We start from the raw sequence: 19050 nt of genomic DNA on the forward strand, positions 1-19050 counted from the left end.
CTGCGGGGAAGGGCGGGTCTGGGGAGAGCCCCAGAGCGCCGCGGCGTCCTCCAGCCCCTCCCTCGCGGCCGCCGAAGCTACAGCCCGAGCCGGAGCCGGCTCCACCTCGCCCGCCGGCTCGCGTGCCCTCAGCCATGGCTTTCGCCAATTTCCGCCGCATCCTGCGCCGGTCTACCTTCGAGAAGAGAAAGTCCCGCGAATATGAGCACGTCCGCCGGGACCTGGACCCCAACGAGGTGTGGGAGATCGTGGGCGAGCTGGGCGATGGTGCCTTCGGCAAGGTTTACAAGGTGAGGGCGCTGTGTTGGTGGTGCGTGGCTCGGGGCGCGTGGAGCGGCTCCGGAAGGAAGGGGCGCTGGCCCTGGTCAGTCTCGGCCACAGCTCGGGAGAACGCAGAGGGCTGCCCGGCCCTGAACTCGGAGTCCCGGGGTCCTGTCCTGGTGATCCTTGTTCTTCGTTGGGGTCGGGGGTGGGGTATCCTCACACAGCCCGGCTGAGTCCCTGCGTGCCGGACGCCCCCTCCGGGCACGGCTGCTGCCCCGAGCTAAGTTTCTGAGCACTTCCTGTGCGCCCTGCACGGCTCTCGGCGCCGCAGGGGGAGACAAAGGGGGCGCTTAAAGGACTTTAGCATCCGAGACGAGGCATCCGCGGTAAAACTGATACTAGGCATACTTTTTAAGGGAGGCCACTCAGGGTCTGTGAGAGTGCCGAGGCGCTGGGGGCAGAGAAGCTCGGCTGCGTCTGGAAGGGTTGAGTCCGGTGAAGTTGGGGACACACCTGAAGACGAGCCAGAGACGGGAGAGACAGGAGGTGGAGGGGGGTGTTGTCTAGAGTGAGAGGTTAGGCATGGAAATGTGGGCTGGGGCTGGGCAGAGGGGAAAAGTCTAGGGCCTCGTGAATCCTGCGCTTCGGGTCAGATTTGAGTATGTGGATGAGTGAGTCACAGCTGGGGAGTCTTCCAGTCTGCAGTCACCTTTCCCTAGAAGAATGAAAGGCCAGAGAGCTTTTGTGGAGGGGTGGGTGGGGCAGAGCTGATTATTTGTAGACACGTTTGCAGCAGGTCATTGTCTGGTTTCTGGTCCTGAGAACACATTCTGAGTTGCTCAGTCGTATTGGGGACCCAAACACTTAGAGCTTGACTCCACGCTTTCCCTGATCTCCTTTCCCGCAGGAAACTCTTTACTGAGAGAAACCCACATGTTAAGCTGGTGGTTTCTACAGGAGGGCACCTCCTTCCTAAGCCACCATCACCTTCTTTGGGGCTCCTATAGCTTGTAGATCACTCTGACCCCAGGGTTTCCCTTTTAGGAGCCTGGACCACAGAGAGAGCTTCTCTAGGCCACCCCTGGTCAAGACTTGCTCTCTTTGCCTTGAAAGTGGTGGAGAGCCTAATCACCAAAGTGTAGTCCCTGGAGGAGTACCACCAGCATCACCTGGGAGCTCGTTAGAAATGCGGAATCTCGGGCCCCACCCTAGACCTAATAAATAATAAAGCAGGGTCTGCATTTCAACAGATGCCCAGATCCCCCTGATTAGAATCCCCCATGTTACATGCGCTTTAAGTTTGAGAAACATTGCTCTAGGGGCAATTTTGAAGTCACCCAGGCCCCTCAGGGTGCCTGTTTTGTTCCCTTACCACCTCCCCACGGAGCCAGCCCTTCCTTTTACAGGGTGAAAGCCCCACTGGAGCAAAGGTTCTGTGGTTGGAAGGCTGGCCTCTGTGACACTCATACCTGTGGCTCTCAGCTGCCTTGATTTGCTGCCTTTCTCTGCCTGAGGGTTCTGCACATATTCCAGGGCTCTCAGCACATACTTCACTCGCACATCTTTTCTTTCCCTTTCTCAGAGCTGCCTCTCCCTCCTAGCGGCACCAGGAAACTGTCCTCAGTCTTGCGGCCCCGCCAGACACCCCACCGGTGTACTTGCCTTCCCCTGATGGAGCCTGCTCTGCCAGGTGTGCTCTGACCACCGTAAGAACAGCTGGACCCTTGGTCAGCTCACCACATCCCCCGCTTTCTCCAGAAGGTTAAGTTGGTGTTTTTAGTGCATGATGTTGTTCTGTTAGAGGCTGACTTTCCATTGCAGTCTTGTCCCTGTCCCGTAATGAATCCTGGCTTCATAAGGTTCATTTTCTTTCAAACCTAAATGCAGAACTTTGCTTCTAGGCTGGTAAGATTTCCCCTTATCAGTTTCGACTGTCATTTCCTCCTGCTTTAGCCCCACAAAACTCCCTTACAGCTCTGAAAGTTTCATACAAAGGAGCCCATCTGATTCACAGGTTATTTTGTCTCCTCCTGGTTCTCCAGAGCACGTGAACCCTGTTAAAAGTGAGTCTAGTGCTCAAAGCTGTGAGCCGGCTGCACCACAAGCCCCTCCCCACCACCTCCGAACCCATGATTTTCTCATAATTAAGACAAGGGGAAGGTAGATCAGGAGAGCTGTGTGATGGCTGACACACCTGGACATTTATTAGGTTCCCTGCCTGGCCTTGGTGTGTGACCCTCTGATCTGACCCAACCCCATGTTACACGCAGGAATACGGGGGCTCAGGGAAAGGAAGGGACTAGAACCCAAGGCTCTGGGCTTAGTTACCAGCTAAGGAAGACCCGTCTTGGATCAGAGATCCCTGTGACCTCATCTCCTACCCTGAAGAAGTGCTGCTTAGTCAGGCCCTTAGAGTTGAAGTTGAAGCAGGTGTTGCTTTACTAAAGATTCTAATCAGGGACCATAACTCCTTCCCACTTCTTTGTTCCCCGGCATGGCCATTTCAGCAGCACAGGCCAGAGGTTCCATCTAGGTTTTATGTCTGGGACCAGAACTTGCATTTTGACGTGGCACCTTGGTAACCAGTTGGCTGCGAGCTGGTGAAGTGATGGCCAGCAGCACCTCCTCTCCCTGTCCTAGAACTAGCAGATTGTTCTCCTGGCAGCCTAGGTGGCGAAGGCCTTTCTGAGGATTTCGCTGGTGTAAGAAGCCATGGGAATCCCAATTTGTCAAAGGCTTGTCAGAAGAGGACTCCAATTACAGATGTCCTGAGGAGTGTCTTGCAGAGGCTCAAAGCCTCATGTCTTGAGACATTAGTGTCTCACGATGTGGAGCCTCTTTTTCTTTCTTCTCCCTGATAAATCATCAGTTGATCTCGGGAGAAAAAAGAGCCTCGTAGGATTGATTTTTTGCACAGTCAAGTTCATGCTCACCTACTTCTCAAGCGATTTCAAAAGAAAATCATTTCTCGTTCATTACTAGATACAAAGTAAAAGTCACAAGCTATATAGTTTCAAAATTCTTGCCCTTAATAATAATCTTTACTCTAAAGACAAGATGGAGGGTTGAATGGAAGAAACTGCTTTCAGCAGGGTGTGCCCGCTGTCCTAGCTGTGGGTGAAACAGGTACTTATGTGCTGAAAGACAGGGAGCATGGGGGCATGAAGAGTTGGGTTAACAGGCTGAGATGATTTTTCTGCTTCTTGAAAATTGCTTTAGTTGTCGTCTTATGTTGTCTTTAAGCTTTTAAAAGGTTTATGATTTTGCAAAATTAGGTGTATAGTACAAATTTGTTTTTAATTAAAAAGAAAAACATTACCTTAAGTCCCATCAGTTGCTGTTGACATTTTGATATATTTCCTTCCAGACTTAATCGATTTTTATGGAGAAAACAATTTTTTTAATGCAGGGTTGTAATAATACACACCTACAGTGTTTTATGTTATCTTTCATTCCTAAAGCCTCTTCCTGTGTTATTCTAAATGCTTCACACATACCTTCTGGGATGGCTCAGTGACCCCATGATTTTAATCTTATTGGATATTTAAGTAATTCCTACCCCCCATTTTTTTTTACTATTAACAAGTTAAAATTTTTTTTTTAAGTAAATTTTTGGCTGCACTGCGTCTTCGTTGCTGCACGCAGGCTTTTCTCTAGTTGTTGCGAGTGGGGGCTACTCTTCGTTGTGGTGCGTGGGCTTATCGCTGTGGCTTCTCGTTGCAAAGCACGGGCTCTAGGCACACAGGCTTCAGTAGTCGTGGCATGCGGGCTCAGTAGTTGTGGCTCACGGGCTCTAGAGCGCAGGCTCAGCAGTTGTGGCACACGGGCTTAGTTGCTCCGCAGCATGTGGGATCTTCCCAGGCCAGGGCTCGACCCAGTGTCCCCTGCATTGGCAGGCGGATTCTTAACCACTGCGCCACCAGGGAAGCCCTTGAGGGTGGTTTTTAAAAGAAAATGAGATAAGTTAATAGAGGCCCCCTTTGCCCCTTGCCTTCGCTTAAGAGCCAGTCCCCGAGTCCTCTGGGACCCTGCAGGAACCCGGGATCTTGGCAGCGTCTGCCCTACGGGTGGGGACCTCAGGTGCCCCCGGGCTCAGAGACCCATTGTTAACCCCCATCCTTCGGGTGCCATATCCTGCCCTGCCACCCAGTTCAGACAAAGCTGAGGTTCTGGGCCCTCCCCGGCCAGGCCGCCTCCTTTCCCCTCATCTCTGCCTGAGAGTTTTAAAGCCTGGGTTTCCGCTTCCTCCTTCCTCCGGGGTCTGCCGAGGTCTCCCGTGTGCCTCCCCTCCTCCTCCGGAAAGAGCTCTGCCCCCAGGCAGTAACCTTATTTCCGCTCAGTCTAGTGTTTTTAAACACAAGTCCATGCTATTGTGAGTGGGTTCCTGGCTGGGTCCTAAAACCAAGGTGGCCGGAGTTTCCTGGGGATGTTGCCTGCCCAGGGGGTCTGCCTGGGTCTGGAGGGGCAGATCAGATTTAGCACTGGCCGCCCTGAGACTTGTTCTGGCTGGGTCTAGAGCAGGCCAGGGTGAAGTGAGCTAAACAACTAACGGTGCCCCCGGCCTTCACCTCCATCCAGGGCCCCCTGGCCTCCCGAGGTTACCCGGACTAGGGGGAAATCCCCAGGGGCTGCCGCCCCACAGGCCCCGAGAAAACAGCCCGGGATGGTCACTCCCAGGCCCAGCTCCTGCTGAGGGCAGTGGAGCAGGGTGGTTAAGGGAAGCAACTGGGGCTCAGGAGGATCTGGGTTGTAACCCCAGACAAGTGATTTCCCCGCCTTCTGAGCCTCAGACTCTTGTCTGTAAAATGGAGGTGATAATTTGGAGGACGATGGAGGACGAGATGAGCTAGGGAGGTGCAATACATTCAGCACCTGATCTCCACCCAGGAAGTGGGCAGGAAAGGATGATAGTTCATTATGGTTGATGCTCTTGCTATCAAACGGAGAAGGTCCTGGCCAGTTACTGCAGCTAAACTGGGGACAAGCAGAAGGCCTTCAGTGTTTGTAGCTTGTCCATGATACCAGGCTCCCCACCTTACTGACATTTGGGGCAGCTCATTCTTTGCTGTGGGGGCTGCCTGTGTATTATAGGATGTTAGCGGCATCTCTGGCTTCTACCCACAAAAGTACCACCACTGCCGGCACCTCCCCCTCCACCCGCAGTTGCCAGAAATGTCTCTGGACAAGGCCACATGTCCCCTGGGGGACAAGATCACTCCCGTGGCACACTGCTGCCTCATACAAATGAACGTGCCTCGATTCAGTTCAGCAAACAGGCCGCGTTCACCTGTGTGTATCACATCCCTGGGGGTGTGTGATGAAAGACTCGGGCCTCACAGCCAGGCAGACCAGGCTTTCAACCCTGGCTGCCCCACTTCGCCGCTGTGTGAAGTCAGGCGAGTAGCTTGTCTCTGAGCCTCAGTTTCCCCATGTGTCCAGTGGGGCCGAGACCAGTACTCACCCCACAGAGCAGCTGTGAGAATCAGACCGGTAGCTCATAGGTGCTCAGGATGGGCCAGGCGCCTGCCACCCCTGCTGTTTTCAGGGCCACACGGGGGAGGAAAAGAAAGCTCTGCCAGGGTGAGCGAGCTGTAGCGGGACCAAGATGGGGCTAGAGTGAGAAGGGACGGCTTCCACCGGGTAGGGCGGGTGGGATGGGATAGAAGGCTGGAGGGAAGGAAGTCTGGGCCAGGAGAGAGGCCAGACAGTGAGGCCTGAGGTTGTCTCCTGGTGGCCCTTGAGCCAGGAAGGGCCTGCAGATGGGTTTGTGTGGCTCCCACGGTGGCTGAACCAAGTTTGAAGTGATTGCAGGCGTTTTGAGATCAGGAGAGTTCCCATAAGAACCCTGATCCCTGTCTTGTGTGGAAATATCAGATGGGCTGGTACCGCCCACGTGTACTCCTGCGGGGCCACGTCTGCTGGAAGTGAGGGGCAGCCTCTGGGGCAGCGCTGTCCAAGGGGTATGTAACAGGAGACGCGTGTGCAACTTACAATGTTCTAGTAGCCTCATTCAAACAAGGAAAAACACCAGGAGAAATGAATTTCAACAGTATATTTTAATTATCCCAGTATTTCCAAAGTATGATCATTTCGGCATATAATCAGTACAACGAAAGAGTTATTTAAAGTTCTCATTCCATACTAAGTCTTTGAAATTGGTGTGCGTTTGGCATTTACAGTGTGTCTCGGTGTGGACCAGCCACGGTTCAGGGGCTCGGTAGTGACCTTGGCTGCTATACTGGGCAGCGCAGATCTGGCCTCTCTGTCCGCCAGCACCTGGTGCCCTCCCCCTGGTCCACTGTACACATTTCAAATGCCTCCTTAAGCCCAGCGGTCAGTGGGTTGGGGAGCTGGGCTTGGCCTGGAGAGCTGGCCAGGGCGGGCCAGGTCTAGAACAGTGTGTGGGGGCCAAGTCAAGAGAGCCTTGAATGCCAAGTTGAGGGATTTGAATATGATGGTTACCGTCCTGCCTGCCCCAAGCCTCCGGAGTCTGACCAGGTCATGAGGTCAGCCTTGTGTGGTGTTAGAGAAGAGTGATCTTTGGATGGTCACCAGATGGGGAGTGGCTTGCCCACACAATTGGGGGATGCCAGAGCCAGGTATCCTGGCTGCCCAAGGTCAGGGTAGCCACTGATGAGTGAAGGCAGGGACAGAGTGGCCACGTCTTGGTGGCTGGAGCTGGTGGGGGTGGGAGGAGGACCAGAGCTGTGGTTGGAGCCCAAGTTAGAGTCCAGGGAGGGGAAGTGACTGATGGAAGGGGACTAGCCCGAGAGGGAGATGTTGTATGTGGGTGAGAGACATGGAGGATTCTAGAGAACTAGGCCTGGTAGTCAGTAAGGAAAGAGAGCAGAGTCGGTGAGATGGGAAGGGAAGCTCACGTTTGCCAGGGACTAGAGATGGTCTGGGAACTTGGATGCGATCCTGGTTCCTGGAGTTAAAGCCTGGCCCTCCCTCTTGCAGATTATGTGATCCTGAGAAAAGTACTTACCTGTGCCTCGGTTTCTTTAGTTGCAGAAAGGTACTACTTCATAGGGTTGTTGGAGTATGAAATAGCCCATGTAAACCCCTTAGTCCAGGACTCTGGAAAAGCTCACATGGGTGTTAGTCATTAGCATGATCAGCTGAACACCTCCTACGTGTCAGGCACCATGGGTTCCCAGGTGAACAAGATAAAGGAGTGGGGAGTTGACTTTTGCTCCATTCTTTTTTTTTTGGCCTCACCGTGCGGCATGCAGGATCCTAGTTCCCCAACCAGGGATTGAACCCATACCAGCTGCAGTGGAAGCACACAGTCTTAACCACTGGACCGCCAGGGAAGTCCCACTCGGTTCTTATCTGTCCATCATTCCATCATATATTCTTCTACCGGCCCCATGAAAAGCAGGAGTTAGTATCCCCACCTGATGATGCAGAAGCCCAGAGAGGTACAGTGACTTGCTCAGCATCACACAGCTCTTCCGTGGCAAAGTTGGGACTTAAACCCAGATATCTCTGGCCAGGAACCTCTGCCTTTTCTGCTGTACAATACAGAGGGGAAGACAAACGGGCTTATTGGGAGGAGAGGGTCCAGGGTCCCTTCAGTGTGGTATCTCCTGTGGCCTTGACATTTGTGAGCCCAGGAATGTGCCCCTTCTTCGGGCCTGCCTCAGCCTCCACTGAATCTGAGCCCTGGGATGGCGATGGTGGCCTCTAATGCGGAGGAAGTGGTGATGGTCTTGGGCAGGGTTAGCAGAGGAAGTGGCAGGGGAAGGGGGCGGTGTCAGGGTGGGGAAGCTGGGTGCTCCTGAGGCCCCTGTGGGCCCTAAGGTGCTGAGCACTCCTGTAGCCTGCCGGCAGGGAGGGAGGAAGGGACTTGCAAAAGCGCTTCCTCCTTCCACCCCCTCCTCCCGCTCTCCATGTGCTCACTCCTCTTTCTCTTCCCCTTTCTCTCTGCTTTCCCCTTTGCTACAATTTTTTTTCTTCCTTCTCCTATAGCTTATTTTTTTCCTCCTAAGAACAGGCTGTACCAGAACCAGAATTCAAGCCCTAAGGGTGGCAGGTGGAGGGTTAACCACTATGCTGGTGACTAAAGAGTTCACATTAGCCAGCCTCCAAGTCTAAGGAGGATGGGGGCCACTGAGAGCAGTTGAAGGAAGCACAGCCTTTTCTGCCTCAGGACCTTTGCACTTGCTGGTCCCTCTGCCTGCCACTCTCTTCCGATGACTGCACAGCTGGCTCCTTCTCATCCTCTGGGTCTCAACTCCCATGTTCCCTCCTGACCACAGTGACAGCTCCCTGCTGATTTCCTTCAAGCCTCCTGTCACAAACTGGGATTCTCTTGTGTGTCTCCTTGTTTATTTTCTTTCCTCTCTGGAGAATGTCAGGTCCTGGAGAGCAGGGAATTATCCATCTTTTGTGGATAACAGTTATGTGGTAGATACTGAGTTAATAACTGCTGAATGAATAAACGAATTGTAGTAAATGCCAGACCCAGGCTCCCCCCTCTCTTTAGGCAGGCCAGCACTGTGGTGATGAGTGCAGGCACTGAAATCAGTTCTGAGCTTTCTCCTGGCTTTGCTGCCTGCTTGCTGTGTGACCTTGGGAAAGTCACCTCACCTCTCTGAGGCTCAGTATCTTGAGCTGTAAAATGGGGATCACGATAGTGCTTCCCTCAGGGAATTTGTGAAGATGGAGACGTGTGGCCAACCCTAACACCGTGCCCAGCATGGAGGAAGGAGAAGTGCATGGGGCTGTTGTCATTGTGATGATGATGTCCTCTGCGGGTTGACTAGATTGCCTGGCCTGGCTTTCTGACGATTGACAGGCAGATTCCCTGAGGCTCGTGGTCCACCTCCCCTTGCCTGTTACACTGGAGGCTGCTCCTGGGTAGACGCTGGTGTGTCGAGTCCCGGGGATCAGCCTAAAGCTTATGGCTGTGTAATGAGGATGAACAAAGAAGGCTCCGTCCAGCCTTTGAGAAGTTCCCTGCCCGGGGAGGGCAGTCTCAGCTCCATGCCCGCCCTGTGACCAGTTGGTCCAGGATAGCCAAGGCCATCCTGGGTGGCCAGAAGAGCAGCATTCATGGCCTGGAGGGAGAAGCCAATGCCGGTGCCTCACTTCCCTTCGCCCTCCTTCCTGGAAAGCTCCAGCCTGTCTTGTCTGGCAGCCCAGACCCAATTCTTGGCCCTCTGAGGTGGTTGTCACAAAGCTGGCTTTGTCGCCCTGAGGAATGACCCCATCAGAGCTGGCATGCCTCTCTGTTGGGCTTTGAGATTCCTTCTACCTGTTTTTTTTTTTTTTTTTTTTTTTTTGCGGTATGCGGGCCTCTCCCTGTTGTGGCCTCTCCCGTTGCGGAGCACAGGCTCCGGACGCGCAGGCTCAGCGGCCATGGCTCACAGGCCCAGCCGCTCCGCGGCATGTGGGATCCTCCCGGACCGGGGCACGAACCCATGTCCCCTGCATCGGCAGGCGGACTCTCAACCACTGCGCCACCAGGGAAGCCCTCTTTCTACCTTTGGTTTGCATCTTGGTGGGCTCTGGTGCCAGACTGGGTAGGCCTAGTTCTTTCTCAAGCCTCCTTTTCCTTCGAGTGCCTACAACACCCCCGCACCCACTTCGAGGTGACAGCTGGGGCTGAGGAGAGGTGACTGGTGTGCCTCCGTTCATGAGGAATCTGGAACCCCAAGCACCAGTGCCAGCCTCTGTCCCCCATCCCGAGCTTCTGATCTGTCTGCAGGACCGCCTGCGGGGACCAGCAGGGTGCACCTCAGAAGACCCCTGAATCACCCCACACCTCCCACAAGAGTCCTCCTCAGAGGCTCTGGACTGGGTGATGCCCTTCATCCCATGAGTCCCAGCAAGGCCATTGTCTTTGCTGAGTGACCTTGGGCAAGTGATGTCACCCCTCTGAGCCTCAGTTTCCTTTTCTGAAAAAGGGGGATAATACAGTCCCTTTCATAGGTGGGACCAAAGTGTCTTTACACCTGCAAACTTACAAGGCCAGTGCCTAAGGGCACACAGCAAAACTGACCCAGGCTTGGCCTCACATCTCAGTGCTATCTAGGGTACCCACCTGTGTGACCCGTGAGGCCTGGAGTGACCCTGCCACTTGGAGACCTGTCTGGCAACCTGTAAATCAAGTCTCAGGCTTTTGGACGCAGCACCCTGTGACCAGGGTAGAGAGCCCAAAGACAGGGGATTGGTTAGACCTACGGTGGGCCCACCATTCAGTCTGCAGTAGTTGGAGGGGATGCTGTGGAAGGTGTTTTGTGATCGGAAGGGCTGTTCGTGGCATATTGCTAAGTAAAAAGGAGAATGACAAATCAATGTATACAGTTGAATCCCATTTTTATGAAGTATGCAAGGACACATTTGTGGAGAGAGAGAGACAAGCATGAGTGGACAGTTGTGGGGCGTGCACTACGGCCCAGCCCTGCTCTAAGCATCTTTGACATTAACCCACTGAATGCTCACGACAGCCCATGAGGCGGGAACTGCTAACATCTTTATTGTACCAAGCAGGAAAGTGAGGGACAGAGAGGTCACGTAAGTCCCCTGGGGTCACACAGCTGGGAGGTGTTAGGGTGGGGTTCCAGACAAGTCCAGGTGCCTCTGTACTGTGGAATCCTGGGAGGAGGTGCTCCAAGATGCTTAAGGCGGTTATCTCTGGGACGATGCTTGGTTTGATTTTCTTCTTTGTACCAGTATGTTTTGAAGATGCTCTTTAACGAGTGTGTAATGCTTTTGGAATAATAAAAAACAGCACAAAAAGTACTGTTGATTGAAAGCACAGGGCAACCTTAAGTTCTCTGAGATTTGGGACTGACTAGAAAACAGGGTTGATAAAAGTACATGACCCCCAGGTTGTGGTGAAGATTGAGTGAGGTGAGGCTTAAAGGTGCCTGCATGTGCAGGGAGTGGGTCCAGGGCGGCGGCCTGGATAAAGGTGCTTCCTTCCTCTGTGCTGTCGACCCCAGGCCACCCGCCCCCCCGTGACTCAGCACCCAGTCCTCTCCCAGTCCTCTGGGTAGAGGGAGCCTGGGAAAGGTGGGAGCAGGAGCCTCAAGGAGGCAGAGCCCACGTCACCTGTCCCACCTGCTTTATCAGTGATAACGCGGGGTTGGATTCCCCAGAACTTTTGAAGAGCTGAGATCTGAAACCTCTCCTATCCCCAGCCAAGTTGGACAGGTTGCCCGGGTTTTTAGCCAAGGCTATGACATGGTATCTTTGGGGCCAATCCTGTTCGGGTTTTACTTTTTTATTTGCTGGCCCAGAAGGATTTGGCGCCTCAGCATTTCCCTGCTGTGCCAGGATTGCGTGCCAGGCTTCTCCTCCCCAAGGGAGAGAGTATTAAATGCCCGTCTTTGGAAGCCATGTTACTCCTCTGCTTTTGTGCTTCATAATCTTTGCCATCCTTAAGTGTTACTTGTTCTGAAACTCAGTCGTTTCATTTGTCACTGAACTGAAACTTGGCCCGGCGATTATTGATCAGGAAGTGGTTTCCTCTTATTAACTGTGTATGTCCTGGCCCAGTCAAAGGCTTTGGCTTTCCCAAGGTAAAGACGGCCCATCTTCCCAAACCAGAGAACAGATTAGATTCAGGAATCTAAATGTGTTGAGGAGACAATGGACTTCATGCCACTTTCCTTTCTTTTATGTGGAGGGCCTCATTTCTCTCTGTTTACAAGGAGATACACACACCAATTCATCCATCCATCCATCCATCCATCCATCCATCCATCCATCCATCTGTTATTTTAAAATACTTATTGGCCAGATAGAATAATAGATACCTTGGTGAACGAGATAAACATGGTTTTAGGCTTTTGAGAACCAAAAATACACAGTCCCAGTGAAGGTAGTAACAACCAATAGTCAACTGACGAACCCGTGGTGGCTCATAAACTTTTTCATGTCACTGGAATCATCTCCATCTCCATCAGGAAACTAAGTCTAGTTTCCTGTCTTCACCAAGGGCACGTAGCTGGTAAGTAGTAGAGTTGGAATTTGAACCTAGGTTCTGTGCTGTTTCCATTCCAGAAATCACTTGATAGGAATTTAGCCCATTTCTGGGACTTCCCTGGTTGTTCAGTGGTTAAGATTTGAGCCTCCAGTGCAGGGGGTGCAGGTTCAATCCCTGGTCGGGGAACTAGGATCTTGTATGCCGTGTGTTGAGGCCAAAAAAAAAAAAAAAGAAATTTGCCCATTTTTCAGTTTACTAAGTTGGGGATATTGGATGGAGTAGCATCGGTACTTGTAAAAAGAACTTTGTTGGCTGTAGTATAGAGGGAAGAAGAGAGGCTGGTTGTTCACAGAAGCCAGCAACAAGGTAGGCTCTGGTACCTTTTGGGAAGAAAGGAAGACTTGATGATTGTCTGCTCCCTAGACATACCTTTCATTCCTTTTTATCCCTCTCCCCCGTCCATCTATTCATCCTGCTAGTCACTCACTCTCCTATCCATCTGCCAATCCATCCATCCATCCATCCATCCATCCATCTGCCCACTTACCCATCTTCCCATCCATCCACCCATCTATCCATTCATCCTCCCACACACCCATCCTTCCATATGCCTTCCCTCCCACCCATCCTCCCATTCATCTAGCCACTTACCCATCTGCCTGTCTGGCTAGCCATCCTCCCATCTTCCCACACACCCACCCTCCCATGCTCCCACCCATCCACTGGCTGTTCTGTTCTAGGCTCTCTGGGGCAGAACAAGATGAATCTGACACGGGCTTAGCCTTTCAGAGCTCACAGCCAGGTCAGAGAGAATTTGTGAACACAAATGACTATGGCTCCAGGCAGTCTGTGATGAAAGCCCTAATAAGGTGTGAAGAAGTTCTAGCAGGGGAGGGGGGCTGGGGTGCTGGGAACATTTCCTGGAGCAGGCTGTGGTTGAGTTAGACTTTGTGGGATGGTTAAACCACAGGTATGGCGGAGGCACTCCAGGTGGAGGAAAGAGCATAAAGAAAAGCATGGAAGTAGGAAGCAGTCAGGCACTGGCTGTGGCAGGAGGTGAACGCAGGGGAGCAGTGGGATCCTGGACAAGTGAAGGGGGCAGGTCACCAAGGCTCTGGGCCAGGGAACTTGGGCTTGATCGTGTCAGCAGCAGGGAGCCCTTGAGGGTTTGCCCTAAGAGGGTCTCTGGTTAAAGGCAACGGAGGGAGCCGTGGGAAAGGGGGATTGGCACACACAGCAGTTGGGTGGGAGCCCCTGGAGATTTCCCTCTGGAGGGCTTCTGAGGGGAAGGAGCACTGGGCAGAGAGCTGGACCTGAGTCGAACCCTGGCAGCCACTTCCTAGCTGTGTGACCTGGGACAAGTCACCTTCTCTACCTGGGCCTTCGTTTTCTACAGGAGGAGGTGGCAGTACTTTGCATCCCTCATGGACCCGTGCTGGCTAAGGTGGGGCGCTCCTTATCCTGCCTCAAGAGACCATAGGAGGCCTCAGCAGGCCTTTTTCTTCTTGGCATGCGGTGCCTGTGGCTCCACTCTGCCCGCCCACTCATGCCCAACAGCCCGGGGGCGGTGGCAGCATCTGAGCCCAAGGCCATATCTGCCACCCATCCTGTCCGCAGCCCTCAGACCACCCTGTTTGAGTTGATGTTGGGCCCTTCTCCTGCACGTAGCCGGTTCTGCTGTGACCCTGTTTCTTCCGGGGCCCGATTTCCTCCTTCCTTAATAGAGTTGAAGCCTTTCCCGCCATTGGTAACCGTCGTCACCAGGCAAAGATTAAGTGTGTTCAGGCAGGGATACCACAGCTGTATATTGTGGGGCGCACACCAAGCCTCTTCTCGGTTCCAGTGGCCTGAACCTCATTTGACACATGCCTGGCCCAGCGTCCAGAATCAATCAAGGGGATTGATTCGCCTTGACCGCACCATCCTTCAGCTTTGACCCACCCGCCTGGGCTGCTCCTCTGACAGGTCGGCTGAGAGCCTTTCCTCACGCCTGCTGCCCAGCCAGGTTGCTAGGCGACCTCACGAGCATATGATCACCACCCAATGTTCTTCTACCCACTTTCTGCGCTCAAGCCCTTTGTTTCTTCCTAGAGAAAGCAATGCATGTTTCTGAGGCTGGATCTGGGAGTGTTTTAGATGCTCCCTCACCTCTGTGAGAATGCCTTTTCTGCCAGGTGCAGCCTTGAGTGCAAAGCTGCCCACTTACCAGAACTTTCTGCAGTGATGAGACTGTTCTGTATCTGCTCTATTCAGTCTGGTAGCCACTAGCCACATGTGGTTATTAAGCACTTGAAGTGTGGTTAATGTAACCGGGGAACTCCATGTTAAATTTCATTTAATTTCAGGTCATTGAAATAGCCACATGGGGCTAGTAGCTACCATATTGGACAGCACAGCTCAAGTGGGTTTCCGAGAGGAGAGAGTGCCCATCTCTGGAAACATTTAAGGCAAGATCTGGATGAACTGGTCAATTTCTGTGCCCCAACCCCCGTCTGTCCTCACCGGGCCCCCTGTGGGTAATGGCCGGATGTCACTGGGTGAAAATTACCTTTAGAAACCACTTGCATCCCTCATGCTGTGTCTCAGCACCTCCCTGTCTGGAGGCACACACAGTTTTCCCGGAGTTATAGCTTAGCTACAATTTTATCATCCAGCTTTGTTTACTTGTTATGGCTTAATTATTTTTTCTCATTACTATATTATTTTCCTAGTTATCATTTTAAAGGGTTGCTTTATATCCCACTAAGTTAAACATCATCCTGTAGTTGAACATTTAGGTTATTTCCATGTTTTTCGCCATAATTGTGGGCTGACGTGAATGTGATCCTAGTACATGTCTTCTGTTGTCTTTTTTGGAATTATTTCCTGGCCTTACATTCTCAGGAATGAGGGCTAATAGGCTTAAAAGTTATTTTCAAGGCTCTGGAAACCTATTGCCAGTTTTCACCTTTACAAGATTGAATCTGTTTATATTCTTGTCAGTAATCAGTTTATGCATTTTACCACCCGTTTGGTTACCAGCAGTAGAGGTGGTCATTTTTCCTTGCCTTTTTTTTTTTTTTTTTTTTTTTTTTTTTGGCCATACCTTGTGGCATGTGGGATTTTAGTTCCCCGACCGGGGATCAAACCCGTGCCCCCTGCATTGGAAGCACAGAGTCTTAACCACTGGACCACCAGGGAAGTCCCTTGCTTTGTTAATTTAATAAGTGTAAAGTGATCTTCTCCGCTTTTTGGGAGGAACAGTCTTTTGGCAGAAGAATCCCATGGTTTCTGTCTGCCTGTGGCCCGTTAGTAACCACGTTTCCCATCTGGGTCCCTGATCCGAGATTATCAGTCAGGTCCTCCGAGAGGCCTCAGTGAAGGTCACTTTGTAGGTCATGGTGCCCTTGGGAGTGAAGAGCACCTCGTTACCAGGTGTTGCATGGTGAAGTATTTCCATAGACGTCTGCTCTCTGCTGGAATAACCTCAGCGTTGGGGAGCTCATTTCCTTTTTGGTGCAAATGACTGTCATTCAAAAGGGAGTTTGTTGGTTCCCTGAGGAAAGTCTAAGGGCAGATCCTTCCTTCAAGATCAGCTGGTGCGAGGTGTTCGCAGACCCTCGGCATCTGCCCTCCTCCATTTGTGGCTGGTCTCGTCTTCCCTGGTCTTGGCCTCACCCTCAAGCAGGCTCTTCAGAGGGGTGGCAAGGTGGGCTACGAGACCCTCCAGCCTTCTGTTCTGCCAGTTTAGCAACCCCAGAGAAAGAAAAAACTTATTTGCTGATAATTTTACAAAAAAAAAAAAAACACCCAAAAGCAAACCAAAAGACCACTCAGGTACGACCCTGTTGGCCTGCCACTGGCTGTGACTGAGAGGGTCAGGACTGAGTGGCTGGGCTGGGCTGGGCTGTGTGCCAGGACCAGGTGGGCTCAGCAGCGCCTCATGAATCTCTCGCACTGAGACTGAAAGAGAGACGGCTCCCAAAGGGAACTGGAGTTGTGAATCCTCAAGGGGAAAACGGATGCTGGCCAGTTCCCCTGCTGCCCCGCTTTAGGATTCATTTCCAGGCAGCTCCACTGCCTCCCAGGCCTGAAGTGAGCCGTGCCACAGCAACACGCCCTCCCAGGCCCTTCTGCTTTTGTGCTCTCATTTACTCTGTTTTGGTTCTGCAGATAAGGCAGCTGTCACAGATCAGACTCTGGGCACTGCATGACCTTCACAGACTCAGTTTCCCCATCTGCAGACTGGGAGTTGGAAGTTGGGGTTTAGGAGGGGCGGCTAACGTTCCTCCTGGTCCCTGAGTTCTGTGACATCAGCCCTTTCCCTGGAGGAGGAGGGAGGGACAGAGTGATCAGCCTGCAGCCAGGAGGGAAGAGGAGGGCCTGGGGGCTGTGCCCAGCTGGCCGTCTGTGTGGTTGACTTTCAGGAAGCTCCCAGTCCCTGACTGGGCTGGCTGGGCACTTTGGGTGGGACAGGGCTTCTTCTGGGAGGGTTGTTCCCACCTCCTTCGGGCTGGGCCCCGCGCCGCACAAGGGGGAGGATTGTTCGCACAGAGGTGCCTGGGCAGAAAGCACAAGTGGCCACTGTGTGTGTGCTCTCAAGGGTGTGGGCTGAGGCGATAGTCATTGCCGGCCAGCAGTGGAGGGCTAGGTGGGCGCTCCCCCCATCTTTTGCTGGACCCCAGTCTTGCCTCGGCCGGTGGGAGAGACGGACGTCAGAGGCCACAGACAGCCACTTGTTCTTTATATGACTTCTTGCCTATCAACTCCCGTGGGTGCCCCGTCCACGTGGACGCCCTTAGCTTTCCAGTACCCACCCACTCCCCAAGATGCCCTCACATCAGACCCTGGAGAGAGCTTGGTTATCATTTCCCCTCTCTCCTACGGCACAGAGGGGGATGCAGAGACCCAGAAAGGACCTTGGCAGAATTTACAGGCACGTCTGGCAAAGCGGTCATGGACTTTGAAGTCACACAGGCCCCAATTCAACTCCCAGCCCTGCTGTTTTACCTGCTGTGTGACTTTGAGCAAGTGACTTCACCTCTCTGAGCATCAGTTCTCTTACATATATAAAATGAGGCTCTTAATAATAACACCACCCTATTGTAAAAATTAATTGAGGGGATCTAGCAGTGTCCCCTCGGGCCCTCTCTAGGCTCTGCTACTTCGGAGCTAGTTTCATTTTCAGTCTCCCCTTGGGAGCACGATGACCTAGAAGCTCCAGGACTGTGGTAGGCAGTGCTGGAGGCTAGCAGTAAAGGAGGGCTTGGGGCAGCAACTGTTCTGAGGTTGCATTTCATTAGCTGACTTGATTACGTGTCTATCCCTGAACCAATCACTGTGGTAGGAGGGAATGCAGTGTTCTGATAGGCCGGCATAAGTCACCCACCTGCTTCTAGATACGGTGGTGGAATCAGCCCGGTTACAGCTTAGGGACTGGGAATGAGAGTGGGTTGGCTCCTCTGAAGACAAATCAGGGAAGGGTGAATTATGCTATGGGAGGGCAGTGATTCCAACCTGCTGATTCTCCCTCTAGGCAGAAACTCTTCACTAGAAAAGTGCCTCACACATAATATGGACTCAGTAAATAATGGTTGCATGAATGAATGAATAGAATTAAGCTGATTCCTGCCAGCCTAGTGTAGTAAAGGGAACACTGGACTGGGAGTCAGGAGACCACCACAGCTCACAATCCTGGGTGGGTCCTCATAGCTCTCTGAGCCTCAGTCTCCTCATCTGGGAAATGGACGTGATGGCTGGCACCTGCCTTAATGACTCGTGGGCAGATTAAATCCTGGCAGTTTCAGTCCTCCGCAGCTGCCAAGCGCTCTGACGCTGAGAGGTTGCTATTGGCTTTAGCAAAGGGAGATGGAGCAGGGAACGCTGGGCACTCGCCAAGAAGTGCGTGCTGGGAAGTGATTTGGAGCTCAGGCTCTTTGAGCCAGGCAGGCTTGAGTTTGTATTCAGCCTTCACCTTCCCACTTGCTGTGTGACCTGAGACACTCACCGTGCCTCTCTGAATCTCAGTTTCCTCATCTGTAAATCGGGAATGGTGATATTTGTCTCTAAGGGCTGCCTTGAGGATGAAATGAGAGATTCCACTCGGGGCCTGTCGCAGCACACAGTGACTGCTTAGACAGTGTTAGCTGTTTTTATCATCAGCCATCATTACGTTCTCTGTGGCCTCAAGGTGATAGATTGCTGCTGTCACCTACAAATTGGCACTTGTCATCTACCTCTACAAGGATCAAATCATGAGCTGCTGCTGCGGCTGCTGACTTTCAACACTCCCTGAAAGGAATTCAGGGTGGAGAGCAGAGAGGAGGCGCTCTGTGCACTGGAAGAAACTGGCAGAACAGGTCTTCAGATCGTTAGATATTTTCAGGAGACAATTTTATGAGCCCAATTCTTGTATCTCCTCATATCTAGAAAAGCAGCAAGATCCTTCGTGGTGACGTCTGCTCCTTGTGACTAGCAGTAACCTTCAGGAGACTAGCAGAAACCTGCAAAAAAAATGCACTTGATTGCATGTACTCCCCCTTCACCCAAATCACATGTATACTGACCTTCCTCCCTACCTCTTTGGAGCAGTTTCTCAGAGTTATCTGAAATGCTGTCTCCTGGGCTGTAGTCCTCGTTTTGCCCCAAATAAAACTTAGCCCACAACTCTCATGTGCTTTTTTTTTCCCAGTTGATACTGCCTTAACCAGGCTTTTAGAGAACTTAATTTGGCCAAGTCACTTTATGTACCACGATTGCTACCAACCCCTTTCTGGCAGGCCCTGGCTCTCTGTGAAATCTGAGTGAGGCGCTGGGCAGCGGGTGATCCTCCGTCTTGATATTGGCACCCCGCCAGAGGCTGGGAC

At 52.4% G+C, this 19050-nt stretch overlaps 1 protein-coding gene across 3 annotated transcripts in view; it reads left to right on the forward strand.

Moving 5' to 3' along the window:
* Nucleotides 1–128: 128 nt before the first annotated feature.
* The window catches only part of STK10 (serine/threonine kinase 10), a 118515-nt gene continuing 99593 nt past the window's right edge, over nt 129–19050 (forward strand). For 2 of the 3 annotated variants that reach the window (XM_033432065.2, XM_012533841.3), the window contains exon 1: nt 129–290. In XM_033432065.2, coding sequence (XP_033287956.1) covers nt 135–290 — 156 coding nt within the window. In that variant the 5' untranslated portion in view covers nt 129–134. The remainder of the gene's footprint in view (nt 291–19050) is intronic. The other variant, XM_004272000.4, reaches the window with a different exon arrangement.

This window comes from Orcinus orca, chromosome 3 (genome assembly GCF_937001465.1).
Source record: "Orcinus orca chromosome 3, mOrcOrc1.1, whole genome shotgun sequence".
Lineage (NCBI taxonomy): Eukaryota > Metazoa > Chordata > Mammalia > Artiodactyla > Delphinidae > Orcinus > Orcinus orca.